At 34.4% G+C, this 19,074-nt stretch overlaps 1 protein-coding gene across 2 annotated transcripts in view; it reads right to left on the bottom strand.

Moving 5' to 3' along the window:
• Positions 1-19,074, bottom strand: part of SLIT2 (slit guidance ligand 2) — a 377,295-nt gene that overhangs the window by 92,769 nt on the left and 265,452 nt on the right. Inside the window, exons 12-18 of one of the 2 annotated variants that reach the window (XM_003927471.4) lie at positions 15,411-15,482; positions 10,921-11,064; positions 10,647-10,810; positions 9,634-9,657; positions 6,022-6,172; positions 3,066-3,140; positions 1,387-1,530 (exon numbers count right to left, since the gene is read on the bottom strand). In XM_003927471.4, the coding sequence (XP_003927520.1) occupies positions 1,387-1,530; positions 3,066-3,140; positions 6,022-6,172; positions 9,634-9,657; positions 10,647-10,810; positions 10,921-11,064; positions 15,411-15,482 (774 nt within the window). The remainder of the gene's footprint in view (positions 1-1,386; positions 1,531-3,065; positions 3,141-6,021; positions 6,173-9,633; positions 9,658-10,646; positions 10,811-10,920; positions 11,065-15,410; positions 15,483-19,074) is intronic. The other variant, XM_003927474.4, reaches the window with a different exon arrangement.

Genomic DNA, 19,074 nt, shown 5'->3' with positions numbered 1-19,074 from the left:
TTGCCCAGGCTAGAATGCAGTCTAAAAATGGGTATTGAAAACCTCTTCTATACCAATAATTGTGCTTAATAATGGAGACAGGAAAAAATGAGGGAAGAAAATAACAAACAAGCAGCCTACCAATATTTCATTTAAACCTGTAAGTAGGTGTGATGTGGTGCTGATAAGAGTGTATATTTTGTGTATTTAAAGTGGAGAGTTCTAGAAATGTTTATTAAGTTTACTTGTTCCGGATCTGAGTGTAAGTCCTGGATATCCTTGTTAATTTTCCGTCTCGTTGATCTGTCTAATATTGATGTTGAAGTCTCCCACTATTATTGTGTGGGAGTCTAAGTCTCTTTATAAGTCTTATGTATCTGGGTGTTCCTGTATTGGGTGTGTATATATTTAGGATCATTAGCTCTTTTTGTTGCATTGATCCTTTTATCATTATGTAATGTCCTTCTTTGCCTCTTTTGATCTTTGTTGCTTTAAAGTCTATTTTATCAGAGGCAAGAATTGCAACTCCTGCTTTTTATTTATTTATTTATTTTTGCTCTCCATTTGGTTGGTAAATCTTTCTCCATCCCTTTGTTTTGAGTCTTTGTGTATCCTTGCATGCGAGATGAGTCTGGATGCAGCATACCAATGGATTTTCACTGTGTCTTTTGATTGAGGGATTTAGTAAATTTAAATTTAGGATTAATAACACTATATGTGAGTTTAATACTGCCATTTGATGTTAGCTGGCTGTTTTGCCCATTAGTTGATGTAAATTCATCATTATGTTGATGCTCTTTACTTTTTGGTATATTTTTGGAAAGGCTGATACTGGTTGTTCCTTTCTATGTGTAGTGGTTCTTTCAGAAGCTCTTGTAAAGCAGTCCTGGTGGTGATGAAATCTCTGAGTCTTTCTTTTACATTAAGACGTTGCAGGGGCAAAGAACAGTAGTCTCCATATAAATTGTCAAAATTATTCTACTGCAAAGATTCGAGAAGATTTGAAAGCTAGAGTCATTAGACCAAGAGAGAGTATAGTACAGAGAGGTGTTTGAAGACAAGGAAATAAAACGACCATTTTAAGGCAGGACAGCGTAAGCAGATCCATATAAGCACTGGAGCAAGAATGATCTATTTTGTAGAGGAGACAGCCGCCAGGATGAATGCCCCTGATCATCTGCTATCAACACACCAAAGACAGGAATACTGAGGTAAGGGACCATTTGCATTCACAATGTGTGTGTGTGTGTGTGTGTGTGTGTGTGTGTGTGTGTAACAGAGAAAATGTGAAAGAGATAGAGGGAATGGGGTTGGTAAAAGTAGGAGGTATTTCTCTGCCAGGGTTATAATGAACAATGAATTGCAATCCTTTGGTAGAAGAACTGTGATGCAAGTATGAATACTTACAAAGTCTTGAGGCTTTCCAATCCCTTGAACATCTTATGCTGCACATTTTCCAAACGATTACTTGTGAGAAGTATTTCATTTACACCAGATGCTCCTTCAAATGCTCCCTCCTCAATATCTGTGATCTTATTGTTGCTAAAGTTTCTAAATAAAAATTGTTGGAACAAAGATTTTAAATAATTTCTAATAATGAGGGCATTGAAATGTATTAGATCACTTTCTTCTAATGATCCAAGTCTTCAAACTTTTCACTGCCCAGCACCTCCAGGTCTCTGAAAAGATTCCACTTCCCTACTCCATCAAGACAAAGAGACAATCATATTAAGAGGGAATGTCTATGGTTAAAAAAAAAAAAAGCCAGCCTGACCCATGTAAAACCCTCCAAGGGTCCCCAGGAATATAAAATTCTTGAGGTCAGGTATTGGGTTACACAAATCTTTATGCCATCTATTAAACCTAATGAGAAACTTTTCAAAGAAATATCCCTGATTAAAACTGTCCAATGAATTAAATACTAAAAGAAGGCAACTGGGTAGAGAGATAGATAAGCTAAAATTTGTTAGTGTTTTACAGATGGCATCAGAAATGTATTTGAATATGGGTTTATTCCCAGTAAAACTTTCCATGTAATAATGCGTTGAAACAACCAACTTAACTGCCAGTATTATGTATGATATCAACTACTATAATGCTTGCCAGAAAGCAAGAGTATTAGTTGAGATCAACTCTCTATCAGCTTTTTCTTTCTCTTTCTCACTGACCAGGAGTGTCCCCCAAACAAAGATCATTTTTATTCATATTTTAATTTTTCTCATAGAATCGCACATAGTAGCTTCTTAATAATTTTTTTTTTTGCATTGGAAATCATCTTATAGCTAAAAAGAAAGTGCACTTCATAACAGTGAAAAAGTAGGGCAAGCAAGACATCAGAAACTATTTGGGAGGTAGCCTAATCTGGATGTCAACACTCAAGTAGTCTGTTCTGTAACTTACAGTCTGTGATACTAAGGGCCAGTTACATATGTGGACACAGTACTAAAGGAAGCCAATGCTTCTTTCCTCCTGCTGATGTTTCTGAATGTGTGAAGGGTGCTCCATTCGTCTCACAGTATTGACCTATACCCTGTCAGTCCCCACACCTCCCCAGGGGCATGGAGTTACCCACTGAGTGTTTCTGAAACTGCTGAGCTTATGAACTTATTTTAAAATATGAGTTGTGGACATGTAGTAACACAGATGAGCTATCAAACCAGTTTACCAATCATTAATTTTGACTATCTTCTAATGAAAGTTTAATGAAGCAAAAAGTCCAATAGTTGACATGAAAGTGCTGAAAAAGAAATAACAGTATGGTTTGGGGAATAGTAAAGGAAGTTACAAAACATTACTGAATGCAATTTAATGTGCTTAGATTGCTGGATTCCTGCTGTGGCCACATAACAGACCAGCTGTCTGAGTTAAAGTAAGATGCTTAGGCTCTGCTACAGAAAATGTAGTTGACACTGTTGACCATACAGGAAAGTTTCTTGCAGGGATTATCCTAAATTCATGTCACAGGTAGTTACCATAGGGAAATTTCCCTGGATTTTTAGTATTTTCTAATTTTCTAAGACATTTACATAAAACAAACACAACAAAACATTAAGAAAATTTTAAAAAATAGCTAACAAATGACTTACATTTTACGTAGCTGAGGAAGTTTCTTAAAGATTCCTGTGGCTTCCAATACAGTAAATTCATTATTATTGAGACGCCTGGAGAAAAAAGGAACAGAGAAGTTTTATTACCAAAGGATTAAAATTGATTTCTCAAAATGAATTCTAACATCATTTAATCATACCATGAAAATAAAAGGAAGTACATATATCACAGAAGATTTATGGAACATATTGATTTTTCTTCTCATTTTATTCAAATTTTAATCATCAAAATAAAATATGTTAGGAAGCACACAATAAGGAAAACCAAAGCTCAAAACAAGCTCCCAGTAATCTCTAGAACAAATTTTCTCCAATTTTTTTCAATATTGTCCCCACTAAAAAGGATTTTAGAATGTTTTTTCCCTGTTTGATTCACAATTGGAAAAAAATTACAGCTTTATTAGAATGCAATTCACATGCCAGAACATTTACCCTTTTAAAGTGTACAATTCAGTGGTTTTTAGTACATTCTCAGAATTGTGCAATCATCTTTCCCATCTAATTCCAGAACATTTTTATTATCCCCAAAAGAAACCCCATACTTATTGCCAGTCACTCCGGGTGGCTATTTTCCCACAGTCCTTGGCAACGACCAGGTTACTTTTTGTTTTTATTGATTTTCCTATTCTGGGCATTTTGTATAAATGGAATCATATAAGATGTAGCCTTTTCTGTCTGGCTTCTTTTGCTTTGTATAATGTTTTATTCCTGTGGTAGCATATATCAGAGCTTCATTAATTTTTAAGAATGAATGATATTTCATTACATAGGCACGACACATTTGTTTATCCATTTATCAATTAGGAGACAGTTGTGTTGCTTCCATTCTTTGATGGCTATAAGTAATACTGCTATGAACATGGTGTGCAAGTTTCTGTCTGGATATGTGTTTTCATTTTTTGGACATATACATAGGCATGGCATTACTGGATCACATGGTAAATTTGTGATTAACTCTTTGAGAAATAGCAAAAAAGATTTTACATTCAGACCAGTGATGCATGAAGGTCCAATTTCTTCCACTATGTTACTTCCCCTTTCTGTTGTTTTTCATAGCCATTCCAGTGGGTCTAAATTGGTATCTCATTGTGGTTTTGATTGGAATTTCCCTAGTAGCAGTTTTCATGTGTTTATTGGATATTTGTATATGTTATTTGGAGAAACGCCAATATGAATAATTTGATCATTCTTTAACTGAGTAATCTGAATTATTAGAATTTTTTATATATTATGAATATGTGTCTTATTAGATACATGATTTGCAAATATTTTCTTCTCAGTACTGATTTTATTGTATAATTTAAAAAACTATAAATCTCTTACATTACACACATTTGCCAAAGTCTAAATTGAAGGCTAGTTTCTACTATAATTTTTCCATGACAAACAAAATTATTTAAAGTGCTAGGCCTGCCTGGTGCAGTGTCTCATGCCTGTAACCCTGGCACTTTGGGAGGCAGAGGCAAGAGGACTGCTTGAGCTCAAGAGTTTGAGACCAATGTGGGCATCATGGCAAAATCCCATCTCTACAAAAAAAAAAAAAAAAAAAAAAAAAAAAAAAAAAAAAAATTACAAAAAGTAGCTGTGTGTGGTGGTGCGTGCCTGAGGTCCCCGCATCTTGGGGGTATGGGGGTGGAGGGTTGAGGTAGGAGGATCCCTTGAGCCCAAGAGGCCAAGGCTGCAGGGAGCTGTGATTGTGCCACTACACTCATGCTTGGGTGAGAGCGTGAGATGCTGTCTCAAAGAAAAAAAGTTCTATTGTGCTGGAAGATATCACTTGTTTGTAATATTACAGTTCATAAGCATCAATCCCTATATGACTATAAAAAGTAAAGTTCAGGGCCTTGATTGCATGGTCTCCACGCATTTCTAAAATTCTTGGAGTTGTAAATAGCTTCACCACCTAATAGGAGTTAAAAAAAAATCACTATAACTACAAGATAGTTGATTTCTGTCAATGCTTTGAAAGGCATATTTTATTTTTAGTTATTCAAATTGTTAAAAATTAATGAAATACAGGCATGAGTATAGGCACAGTGGGAGATAAACAATAATACACATTCCCTGTCATCAAGGAGCTATAATCTAGTTAAAGACAGAAGGATTATATACCAACAAACAGACAACAAACTTTGCGAAGCAGTAAATGACAAATACCAGATGGTGCCACACATAAACATCAGTAAGATGTTTACAGAATGATGAAGTTTTGCTAGTTTTTTTTTTTTTTTTTTTCTTGAATTGTTAGAACGCTAACATTAAAGGTCCTCTTTTTATAAATAAAGTCAGTAAAAGCAAACCATGCATGGGCATAGAATCTATAAATGCTCCAACAAACATATTTTAGCATCTAGTATGTGTAAGGTCCTATAGTAAGGTTGTAAGTGTAAATGCCATCATAGTCTGCCTTTTCAGCTTCTCTTGTATTGTTCAGAAAAAGCTATCCTTTCTACTTTAATACTTGATAATCACTGAATCTTTCCACCCATAAGCCAATGAAGTAGTAAATTAGGTAAGATGGACTCCTTGATATATTGATAGTTAACAGAGATTGAAAATGGAGGCTCTCAAACTACTTTACTTAGTTGCTGTAAGGATTAAATACATTAAAAAACTAAGTATTTAGAAAACAGTCTGGGAATAAATAATACCCAATAAATAAGCATCAAATGAACACTATTGGTGTTAGTATTGAGAGCCTACTGAATTTTGAGAGATAAGTTAATTTCTGTACTTAATTGTATGGTTGGCTAGAAAGATAAACAAACATAGCCTCTAATATATTTTTGTACAAAGGAGAGTTATGCCAATGAAATCCATATTAATTAAAATTAATGCAATTATTAATACTAAAAATGTCAAGACAAAAATTCCTCTGCTTTAATGCTTTCATTCCCTCAGACCCAACCAGAATTTTGTTCAGGGATGAACTTACAGCTCTGCCGTGTACTGGGGAATGTGGTCCGGGATTTTGTTGAGTTTTTGATTAGAACAGTCTACTGTGGTTCCTTCACAGCGACACTTTTCAGGGCAAGCCAAATCCGCAAAGCAGTCTCCACTCAATTTTGATCGATAATCTTCTGTACCTATTGAGAATTCAAACCAGAAAAAAGATACTGAGTCTAAAGGTTAGAATATTTATTAGTTTGTAGGAAGAAAAAAGTAAGGTAACTATAGATTATGTAGCAGGGAGATAACTTGGGGGAAATTTGGTCAATGGATGTCAGGAGGAAGGTTAAAAGAAAGGCTTGGAATTTTCTGGAAAAAAGAGTGACCAGATTCACATGACAGGAAAACATTAATAAAGTTGAGCTTTTCACAGCTGTACTTTCTGCTGATCCAATTCTGAGCCATTCTAGCCTATTTCACAGCTAGCCACACAATGGATATTCATTGTTAAAAAGTTTATTTTTTAATCTGAGTCAAGAATTGAAAATATATCAAGTAATAAACATGATCCTACATATCATTGTAAATTAGGGCTTTCAAGGCAAATAGATGTACTCAGGCTTTCAAATTTTCTATGGACTTTTTACTATTCTCTCCCTCTCACATAATCTCAGAAATGCCTAAAAAGCCCTCTTTTTTCATTTTGATTTTGTAGAAAGAGACAGGTAAATCCTGATTTAAGCCTCAGCAGCTTGTCATGCTGTAGAAAGCTGCGTGACGTTCCATGGTGCTTGACGGAACCATGTTTTACTCATACCTCGCAACCACATGGTTAGATCAAGCACAACAGAAAATCTCGCTACATTATCACTACACCAACCACTAGGCCAAAGGTAAGACCAAGAGGAAAATGGAGGGAAGGAGGAGAAAAGCTACAGACGTTCTGGAAACGTAATACTGTTTACATGACATGCATTCTTCCCGCAGAATGGTTATGACCATAGTAAGAGTATTACTACCGAAGAGTTCCTGGAAACACAAAGAAGGGGCTATACGGAAAAGGCGCCTCCACCATTCCTCAGAACTGCAGAATGGAAATAACAGCTTTCGGGAACAACCACCAGGAAGAAGTTGAAGGTGAGCTACAAGGACAACAGAGAAGCTCAAAAGATCTGTGGTTTCTTCTTGAAAAAAAAAAAGGTGCAAAAGATCAAGACTAGAAGAAGGTATCTCAGGATTGAAAAGGGAGGGTATTAAGTTTCATATCAGACACTTTTACTTACAGCCAAAATGGTGAATTCCTGCAAAAGTAAAAATCACCAAGAAGGAAAGAAAGAGTAATCCCAATTAAGATTAATATACATATTTATAAAACTAAGCTCTCTCTTCCTTCTTTCTTTATTATGGTAATTATTGAAAAAATAGTATGATGTGATGGGAATCGTCATGCTTTGTAACATAATATTTTGAAGTATGGTGGTCTCACTAGAAAACCAAAGTAATAAAAGATGCATAGTGCAAATTAAGTGCTCGAATCCTTTAAAAGATGAACTCTCTGTAAGACAGATTTTCTTTTATCACTGTAATATGTAGAGTGCCATATAAAATGGTAGTAGGCAGGTACACATATAAAATTGAATGAAAACTGGATCATGGAGATCCTTAAGGGCAATCATTAGGACATTTAGATTAATCCTTACATTGTGATGTACAGTTTTTAATGAACTTTTCAACTTATGAATAATGTTTAGTGGAAATGGAATCAGAATCTCATAAGTTTACAACAGTGAATATAACAGTTTCATTACATTTGACACTTAATGTCATGATGTTTATTGAGGATCTGCTGTCTTACAATTTAAGCTTCACTCCAAAATAAAATAAAAGGTCAGAAAGTCTAAGGGACAGATACACTGGATATGTTATAATTCAAATAATCTGCATTCAACACAACAGCAATAATGCTTATTTCATGGTGGCTCTCTAGGAAGGCTCAAATTTTAATTAAAAGTTTTGGGAAAAAAGGGGTGGAGACCCAAATGATCCCTTGAGTCCTGACTTTTACAATTGTTATGCTGAAATAATGTAAAATAAATTATCAAAAATTGAAAGACATGATATTTGATATAAAAGATAATTTCCAATTCTGATTTTGGCTGCTGTCTGTAACAGAGAAAAACTGTATCAGAATATAGGAAAACAACCTGACTTTTGTTCTTTATTTAGTGAGTTGAAAATATTAAACTTATCAGTTATTAATAAAGTATATTTAAGTGAAATAGTTGGAATAATTTAGTACCAGTTACATTACTGCCATAATTTTAGAATTTAAATCATGTTAATGTTTTATTCTATAGGTAGTCTGGTGCTTAGAATATAGCTTTTTTCTGGGTAAATAATAGCTATCAGATTACTTTCCACTTAATTGGGTAAAGTGATTAATATTAAACATTGTCAGTGAAGGCCAATCAACTTTTCTTTTCAACATGTTTACTTTTATGCAGCCAGTATAATATATATAATACTATTGATCATACAAGCTCTAAATAAGTGATATAACCAAATCTACTTAATCCATAAAATGATCCAAATTGTAATTCAATATGGCAAGCAACAAATATCTCCTTAAAATAGAGACTAAACTGAGAGTTCTTCTTAAGAAGTTAAGGAAAGGTAGACTAACACTGTACACTAATGCTGTAGAAATATCCTTTAATCTATAGCTCTTAAAATATATTATAGTCTAGAATATACCCAAGAAATGGTGAATGTGACCAATCAGTACTTAACATATAATGGTTTAAAACAAACAAGTCAAGAGGCATTTTACACAATTGGCAGGCAAGGAAAAATAAGTAAAGAAACATATTTTAAAGAGCTAGTTCTAGAATCATCAGTCTTGAGAGTGTTACGATTGAAGTAGTAAAACATTGTGATTACTTTTCTTAGAAACATTTTATCCATCTGCCTAAATTGTTCAAGGCATTTTGTGTCCATGATCTTCTGATGCTTTCACGTCAGACATCAATATTCTTTTTAGGGAGTTACATTTTAATTCTGTATATAAAAGAATGTAAAGTCATAAACAAGAAACAACTGCATATAAATCAGCAGAAAGCTGCTGTTTTTTCCATAAAGAGTGAAGCAAAAGTAAAGCAGTAAGTACAGTTTTTAAATATAAGAATCTATAAAAAAGTAAAGTCTCATGATTGAAAATGAAATTCTGTGTGTCTGTAACTACTTTCATGTAGAACTAGCTCTTTGACATCAGAAAGGTTTCTGTCTTTAAAACCAGCTCAATAAGCTATATTTTAAAAACAGATTGGAAGATCAGATATACAATGGTAGGAAAGAAAATGATTTAAGTAGAAAGCCACAGCTTCAAACATTTTAGCTACTGTGAGAAACTTTAGATAATGCGTCAAAGTAAATGAGAGAGAAAAAGGTGGCTTTTAATAATATATATATGTTTAACATCAGAAGCTGCATGCAAAGGTCAGGTTTTCAGGAAACAGCTACAAGTGATATATGCATAAGTCAATCTATATATAGAGTATCCACTGTACTTTCAGAGGCATGCATATCAGTTTTAGAAGCTATATTTTATAAGGTGAGGAAAGGGTGTCTGCAGTTAGTCCTACTACCGAGCAAAACCTACCTGGAATGAAATACTGTTCTTTAGCTAAATAAAAAAAGAGAAAAAAAAAATAGAAGATGCACCTGAATGTCAGCAAGCAGAGATATGAGTTATATTAGATTAAGAATGGACTAAAGTTACTACAATTAAGTGAAAAATGTACATTCACAGAGGTGACTGAAGTACAATAATGTACACTGAGTAGTAAATGCATCTATAATTATGGAGAATAACCAGCTTGGCCCTTATATTAGCTTTTTAGTATGAAATTAACTGCTGAATGTGAAATATGCCTGGAATAGTTAGGTAGCATACTACCAAAAACACACATAATTAATTCTATCATAAAAAAAATAGAAACATTAGATCAAAGCAAATAGTAAATTTGGATGATGGAAGCCTTCCATTTAATATCAATACAATGCATTTATATTTAAATTTTTACAAATAAATGCAATATTCTCAAAATGTTTTAAAAAATAGCTTTTGGAAAAAATGTATCCTCACAGTTGTATGCAAAATAAGAGAATGCAAACTGAGAAAGCGCATTCAGCGTAAGAAGCCAGAGATCTGGAATCCCTCCCGGCTCCCCACAATACTTCGGAGCCCAAACAAATCATGTAACCAATACTTAATTCACTTTCTGAAGAAATGAAAACAGTTAATTACTTGAGGCTGGTCAAGAGAGAATGATACAATAAAACATGAGACTTAACATACTTTAAAGATGTTCTGAATTAGCTAAAAGGCTCTTATTAAGTTTGAATTTTGGAAAGGTGTATGAAGCTATCTAGGCATCTTTTCAACTTGGTCAACAGCCTATTTCTTCTGCTGTATGTAGTATTAAAAATGTCACAAATAGAAGTATTATTTGAATTGTGTCTATGGTTCTCTTTATTTTATTATTCATGGGCAGAAGAAAAAGAAATATAATTCTACAATGTTCATTAATCAGCCGAAGGCCAGCTGCTTTCCCTAGGTCTCATGTAACCATTGTTTTTGGTCACAGGGGAAATAACACGTAAATAAATTACCTGAACAACGGAATTTCTTGCTTTTGATCTGTCCAATTCTTTTGTTTGCCAGGCGGCGGGGGCTGGTGCAACGGGCACCACTGGTCTCAATCGGATTGGTATGGAGATAATCTGCTAGCCACTTGAGATGGCAGTCACAAATGAAGGGGTTCTGGGCCAAATGCCTTTGGAAACACATAAAGTACCATTTTATAGATGATTTGCAATGGACTGAATTCTTACATTCAGAGTGGAAACAATGTCATCAAATGTGATCCAAATCATGTATACATACATAGTTTGAATGGCCCGAAGAGGTGAAAAGGTCCCCTTGGCGATGGTCTGAAGCTTGTTGTCATATAGGGAGAGAAGGTTCAAGTTGTGGAGATCCTGAAAAGCATCTACCCGAAGGCAGTTTATCTTGTTGGCATTCAATAATCTGTTTGATTAAATAGTTGCAGAATTAAAGTGTAGCATCTCATTAACTCACCTGCAAGAATTTGTCCTTTTAAAGAAAGCCTAGTCAAGAAATATATTTCTTTTAATTTCAACACTAACATTTTAATTTTATTAATTTAGGAATTAGAGGCTGGGATGTGGAGTTTTATCATATAAAGCAAAAGTCATGTGATCAAATGAACCTAAATCTAGTGGTACTCATACATGTATTCAATATAAATTATTAACCATTTCCTCTGGAAGATGTAAAGGTGAAACAGTACACAAAGGTAGGTGAGACCCAGCCTCCACTAGCAAGGACATCAATAAAAAAATGCCCTCAAACATTATTAATCCCTCAAGACACTGTGGAAAAGTAGTTCAGGCTATTCTCTTTTCTTTTCTTTTCTTTTTTTTTTCTTTTTTCTTTTTTTTTTCTGAGATGTAGTTTTGCTCTTTTCGCCTAGGCTGGAGTGCAGTGGCACAATCTTAGCTCACTGCAACCTCTGCCTCCCAGGTTCAAGCAATTCTCCTTGAACTACTTGAATCCCTGCCTCAGCCTTGCGAGTAGCAGGGATTACAGCCACATACCACCACACCCAGCTAATTTTTGTATTTTTGATAGAGATGGGGTTTCACCATGTTGGCTAGGATGGTCTCAAACTCCTGACCTTAGATGATCCACCCGCCTCGGCCTCCTGACCTCCCAAAGTACTGGGATTACAGGCATGAGCCACTGTGCCAGGCCTTAGGCTATTCTCAAAACAATAGCTGGTGTGATCCTTCTAAACATAGAATAGATCATGTCACCCCTTTCTCAGAACAATGCGACAGCTCCCAGTTGGCTCTGAGCAGAAGCCTAAGTCATCACAACAGCCTGACCTGTAGCCCACTCCTCAGAACCCTGCAGTCTCCCAGTCCTCTCTTCCTGGTTGTTTCAGCTCCAGTCACTGATGGCCTTGCTCTTTCTTAAGCATACCAAACTCTCCTATTATCTGTCTGAAATGTTTGTCTCCCAGATGTCAAGCCTGCTCTAATATTGCCTTCTCAATCCAGCTTCCTGGACCCCTCTCCTTAATACATGTAGGCTGTCTTTGCTTCCTTCTCAACCCCTAGCACTCTCAATTCCTTTCACTTTGATCCACTTTTTCTGTTTGCTAAAGTATATATATTTGTTCTGCTATGCACAACTTATTTATTATGTTACTGCTGTCATCTATATGTCCCACCTTCCCCACAGTGGATCATCTATATGTCTCATTCATTTCATTTCCCTTTCTTTCCCAACTGCCCAGCACATACTGGGAGCTCAATAAATATCAGTTGTTGAATGAATACTTTACAATCCTCTTGGACAGTCACATGATACATGACTCTACTCTAAGGGCTCAAGTCTTACAAATACCTGTTTAACTTTTTAACATAATTCCACAAACTCCTTTTTTTCTCCATGTATTATATGAATATTCTGTGGAACTGTGGTTTATGGATTATACTTTGGCAAACATCATTCTTGCGGATGTGACTGTGTGAGCTTGGGCTGTTCTTCAGCATGTTCTCTGCTCTCCACTTTCCTCAACCACCTTCTGAATGCAACTTCCACACAACAAAGGCCTCCTCCTTCTGTGCTCTTCAAAATGTTATTCCATGCTATGCAGTCTCGTCATCTGTTTTATGCAGACCTGCTTATTTGTCCAATGACAGTTCCTCCCTCTTCAGGCAGGACTTTTTTTTTTTTTTTTAATATTCTTTTTCTCCATCCCCAGTAGGCACCAGTGGTCTCAATCGGGTTGGTATGGAGATACTTCGCTAGCCCCTTTAGATGGCTGTCACAAATAAAGGGTTTCTGGGCCAAATGATTTTGGAAACTGCCATCAACGTGATTCAAATCATGTATACATACATAATTTGAATGTCCCGAAAAGGTGAACAGGTCTCCTTGGCGATGGTCTGAAGCTTGTTTTTATATAAAGAGATAAAGAATATTTTTCTTCATAGGGATGGAGAATTTTTTTTTTTTTTAATTCCTGGCTTAAGTGGGAGAAACGGTAGGCAATACTAGGATACAGCATCAAGCTATATCTAGCTGTATTTAGTCCAGTGCTTTGATAGTTAGAACTTTCAACAAATATGTAACAGCTCAGAAAATACGTGTCATGTAGTTTGGGTATGACTCATTATCTAATATACTAAAAAGTATTTTCTCCTTTGGAAATAAAACAATCTCTATTAACATGGAATATTTCTATTTTACTTGATTTTTTAAGGGGCTACATGAGCAAGGTGCAAAGCGATGACTTTCTCATTGCGACTCCTTTGGCTGTGCTCTTTGATTCCCCATCAGGAGCTGAAGTTTTCATCTTCCCTCTGGTATATCCAATACCTTCTTAAAAGCCCTCAAAAAATGGTGGGTGACAGGGGTTGATTAACCCCATATCTCTCCTCCCTGGGCCACAACACAAGTAATGCTGATCTGTTCTTTAATTAATCAGCTAATTGAATAAAATAGTTAGAGAGCAAACAAGAACAATAAATTGTGTGGAGCCTGAAGAAACTGAAAGATGCTGTTTTGCATCATCTTGTGTCTATGCAGTTTGTACTCACTTTAACTCAGTGTGGCCCAAGGAATAGTAAAATAAATATTAAGCAACAACTTGTTTTGTTTCTTTTATTTACCTGCCCCTTCTCCCTAATATCTAACCAACCAAAACTAAGACACTTAACTTTACCAAGTTCTCAGCTAGCTGTAAGTACATAGTCATGCCATTTTCCCCTCTGGCAGACATTAGAATGAGCCTTAATGTAGAGAGGAAACTTTATAAAGATGGCTTTAGAAGTAAGGTTTATCGATATAGATCTCCATATTTTATTAGCATATGTGTCACATCAACCACCAATAAATGTGCATGGAAAGAAAAAGAAGGTGACATTTTACATAATAGTAGTAGACAGGACAGTGACAGTAAGAGAGATTGTGAATAACTGGCATGGAGAATAATTCTAGGGAAATGTGAAGAATGGCAGAGAGATGAGTCACAAGTAAGAAATACTTGATTACGGCATCAAGCTATATCTATTATGTGTACAGACATCTTGACTGTCAATAGCATAATTTTATCAAATTAGAAATAATATTTAATAATGGAAATGCAAAGCTTAAAAAATTTGTAACCCAAATAAAGTAACACAATCAGTATTTATGACGACTCATTGGTCTATTGTAAAATAAATTCACTGGTTTATGTAGCATTGAGAAAAAAAGAGATAATTGGGGCAGGGGTGAACAGAAAGGAAAGCACTTCACATAATAAGGTTCATTATTGTTTCGTTAACATTTTGCTTCATTTGTTTTGTGTGTGTGTGTGTGTGTGTGTGTGTGTGTGTGCGTGTGTGCTGGGGTGTAATGTAAAATACATTCTGCATAATGGCAAAAAGGTTTAAGACATATATAATAGGATGTATTTAAGAAAATAAGTTTATCAATTCAAGAGTAAGATCTATATTTGGGAAGATGTTGGGATTAGGAATAAATAGTTACCAAATAAATGCCAAGAAATGGATATACTCCAGAGAGGAAATAACATTCTATATATATAAGAATTTTAAAGAATATTTACTAAGAAAAAAATTACAACACAATTATCTTTGTATCTAAAGCATCTAGGCCAGTGTGTGCCCCAAATGAGGTATTCTATGTTTGATGATATGAATAGAATTTGATGATTAACCACTACCAGTTTTAATATTTGCACTTTTCCCAACTTTACTTTTCATATGGGCATGCATTAAAACACATGGTGTTACAAGTGCTTTTTGCAAATATGTATGGTAAACATTTCTTTTGAGACAAATGAGTAGTATCTATTGTCTAATCAGAGTGGTCTTTGATTTACAAATAATTCTCTCTCAAAAGGTTAGTCTGAGGACTATTGTGTGTTATAGCTCACCGCACACCATCTGTGTTTGAGGGAGTTATTTCAGTACTATGGTGGCTCCTGCAGAATCTTTGGACAAAGGTTCATGACTATATCACCGTATCTGTCTCAGTTCCAACTACTGGTTATATTAAAATAGAGATGTTTCACAAGGACAGGGATTATAGAAGCTTTAGATATAGAGCAGCCAGAATGTATCCACTCATGATAGTATAGAGAAAATAGTTTGGGGACTATTCCAAAAAGTTGTACCTTCAAGTAAATAACCACAAATGTTAATTAATCTTTTCTAGTTTGTTAAACTATATTATTTTGAATCTAATTTTTCCAAAGCCTACATAAAAGTATCAGATAACAAAGTGGTTAATATATATAATTAGGCTCAAGAGATCCAAAGCAATCAAATACTTACAGGAGCTGTAAGGAAAACAGTCCTTCAAATAAACTTTTGGGGAGTTCTGTGATTTTATTTCCATAGAGGACACTGAAAAAAATGTTTTAAATGAAAAAAATTAGACAACAAACCTGCATAATAAATTCATCTAATATATATTTACTCAGGCATAGAGGAAGTTAGTAGGCACTCTATACATCATAAAAGTTACAGCTGTGTAAACAAACTTTATTCGCAAATGTCTTTTGCCTGATTACACATCAGATATATGCTTATTGCAGAACATTTGGAAAACAGAAAAATAAAGATTTTATATATATATATATATATATATAATATATTTATATATATAAATATATATTTTTGATATATATTTTATATTAAAAAAGCCTACTCTAATATTATATCAATTTATATCAATATATATAAAATATATGCTGATAACATATATTTTATAATATATAAAATCAAAAATAAAGATTATATATATATATATATAAAATTTCCACTTGCATTGTCCTTTCATAGAAATGTTTCCCTTTAAGTTGTTTTTCTACTCACACGCATACACAGTTCATATTTAATAAGAGTGAGCATAATATATATAACAAAGAAGAATGTTAAGTGTAGAATCTATTGCATCCTTTAATATAGCTTTAATATGGGATGAGTTTGGGACTCACGATACTGGTAAACAGTAGAAGAAACCTGAATAAAGGTTAAGCTTTTCTTTGAAACATATAATGTGTATGCTTGAGAAATGACAATCTCTAATGACAGCAATTGTGAATATGAACTTGGGAGAATTTTTGAAATTTATATTCTCCCCCAAATGCATAAACTAAAATGAATCATCATGGTATCTGGCTCTGATTAGACACTAAGTGTAGCCACCATGGGTAAGGAACATGACTTAATCATGTTAGTATCCCTGGAGCCTAGCATAGTTTTTAGCATTGGGAACTTCTAACACTGGATTGGTCAGTAAAATAATAAATTAAAAGAAAAACAAATTAAGAAATAAATCAACAAAAAAGGGTGGTGTGAGGGGATGTCAAGAGCAAATAAATGAAATGGCTGACTCATTGTGTCAGCTATTAACAACAGGTGTACAAGCCAGGCTCACGCCTGTAATCCCAGCACTTTGGGAGGCTGAGGTGGGCAGATCACCTGAGGTTAGGAGTTCGAGACCAGCCTGACCAACATAGAAAAACCCCATCTCTACTAAAAATACAAAATTAGCCAGGCGTGGTGGCACACATCTGTAATCTCAGCTACTCGTGAGGCTGAGGCAAGAGAATCACTTGAATCCAGGAGGCGGAAGCTTCAGTGAGGCAAGATCATGCCATTGCACTCCAGCCTGGGTAACAAGAGCAAAACTCCATTTCAAAAAACAAAAACAAAAACAAAAAACCCAAACCAAAAAACAACAACAACAACAACAACAAAAAACAACAGGTGTACAATAAATCCCATATACTTTTAGTTCCCCAAAGTAGGGTACCTCAACTATGTGTAGAGGAAGATAAAAATGATATTTTGAGAGGACATTTTGGCAACACATGGTAAAAATCATAAAGATGTGCATATACATTACAGCTTAATAGTTCTACTTTTGGGAGTTAAATTTAAGAAAACACAGACAAACACAATATTTTATGTACAAAAGGTTAGTCATGGCATCATTTGTAACAGTAAAAAAATACACACAAATAAAATGTCCCCAAATCCTAAAATGGGGGATTGGTTAAATACACATTTCATATTGATAAAAAGCAAGTATAGAAGAGTATATAGTGACATAAAAGTCCTCATGATACAACATTAAGTAAAAAAGAGGCATATTAAAGTATTATGCTCATTTTGTTTTAAAAATATATACATTATACATATATAATAAAATGAAAGGGAAACATATTTAGATGGCAGATGATTTGACATCTAGAGGTGATTTGAATTTACATCTACATACATTTGTGTATTTTAATATATCTCTAAATAAGCATATATTATTTTCAAAGATCAGAGACATATTCTCTTGGGAAATAAACAAATGGCTGCCATAGAATATAAAAGAAAAGCTGATAATTCATATGTTTGGCAGCAGTATATAATCTCTTTTTGAAAAGGAAGAAAATAACAATACAAGAGAAATGAATAAGTGAGGGAAAAGCGTTTCCTCTTTCAAGACATCAGAGAGAGGTAAGGTGTATTATAAAATGTGAAGAAAATTCTCAACAGAATAAATAAAGGTGGGTGCTACTATAATGTAAAGAGATATTCCATTCATCTCTTTAGATTCCATGATAGAACTATAAAATAGAACATTACAATTTTATTTGTAGAAAATGTACATTTCTTAAGAAAGACAAATCAGTTAGAGAAGAAACAATTTTAAAAATCAAAGAACAAAAGAGAGGATTCCATATTGTCAGGAATGTGGTAGAAAGGGAATTAGAAAAAGTAAGGTGTGAATCAATGCATATTTTGTGGTCAGGATCAAGAGAAGAGAGGACATTAGGAAACACAGATAGGTGGATAAGATGGCACCAGTTTGGTTAATTCAATTCAAATAAGCCAATTCATTCATTCAACAATAGAGACTATGCACTTACTACGTACCAGTAACTTTGCCAGATTCCAAGTTTGGCACTCAATTCAATTGAATCAAACTGTCATTTTTTGAATGTCTATCATCTGCCTATGTCCCAGGTACTGATAGGCCTGAGATAAAGAAGGTATGGCTTCAAAGGGCAATCCAAAAGAGTGATTTTGAATAGTCAAAGAGTCTGATATTTTCAACCCACTGCAATTTAGAAAGGAACAAAGATGTGTATAAATTATGGAGGACCCACATAAGGATCAAGGGGTGGGTGATCTAGTAGGTTGTTCACTTGAGACTTTTGCTTTGATGGTTGGCCCAAACAGCATGAAAGGAGATGCATCATATTTACATTGTGGAGTTATTTTTTTTCCCAAGAAATCATTCTGTTTTCCTTAAGACCATTTTACAAAGTACCTTATGCTATTGCTAATGAGTGAAACGGGTAAATGACAAAAAAGGAGGAAATTACAGGAGGAGGCAGGAAATCTATCTGCATAGGTATTATTGCTATATGGAGTATCAACCATAAAAATAGTATAATAAAGAAATACTCAGTATGATGGGAATGACATTTCTCTAAAAAGGTCTGGCAGGACTAGGGCTGGACACAGTATTATACATAGTAATGAGATCAAAATGACAGCAAGGAAAATAAGTTAAAATATTAAAAAAAATCCAAAGACCAGGATAGAGAAGCTGGATGACAGCCAAGGAAAACAGGGCCAAGATCCATAAAAATGAGAGAAAGAAATATCATCGCATAAAGATATAAAGTAAGAGAAGGCCAGTGAGAATTTATGCTACACCATTAGGAGAAAAAGAAATTTTAAAAGAAATTGAAAGACAAAAGTGGAATCAGCTGAAAAGAAAATCAATACATGAGGGATGTGGATAATATTATCCAAATACTAAGAATGACCAATTGAGTATCTTCTCTACAGTTTCTTACACATGACTTAAGTTCAGCATACCACATAGACAGTATACACATGTGAAATATTGTATATCAACAACGTACAAATAGTCCGACAAAGATTTTTGTATGCTACTCTTTTGGAACAATAGGGAAATGTTAAG

The sequence above is a fragment of the Saimiri boliviensis genome, chromosome 3, assembly GCF_048565385.1.
Source record: "Saimiri boliviensis isolate mSaiBol1 chromosome 3, mSaiBol1.pri, whole genome shotgun sequence".
Taxonomy (NCBI): Eukaryota; Metazoa; Chordata; class Mammalia; order Primates; family Cebidae; genus Saimiri; species Saimiri boliviensis.
This window is presented reverse-complemented; position numbering and strand designations above follow the sequence as displayed.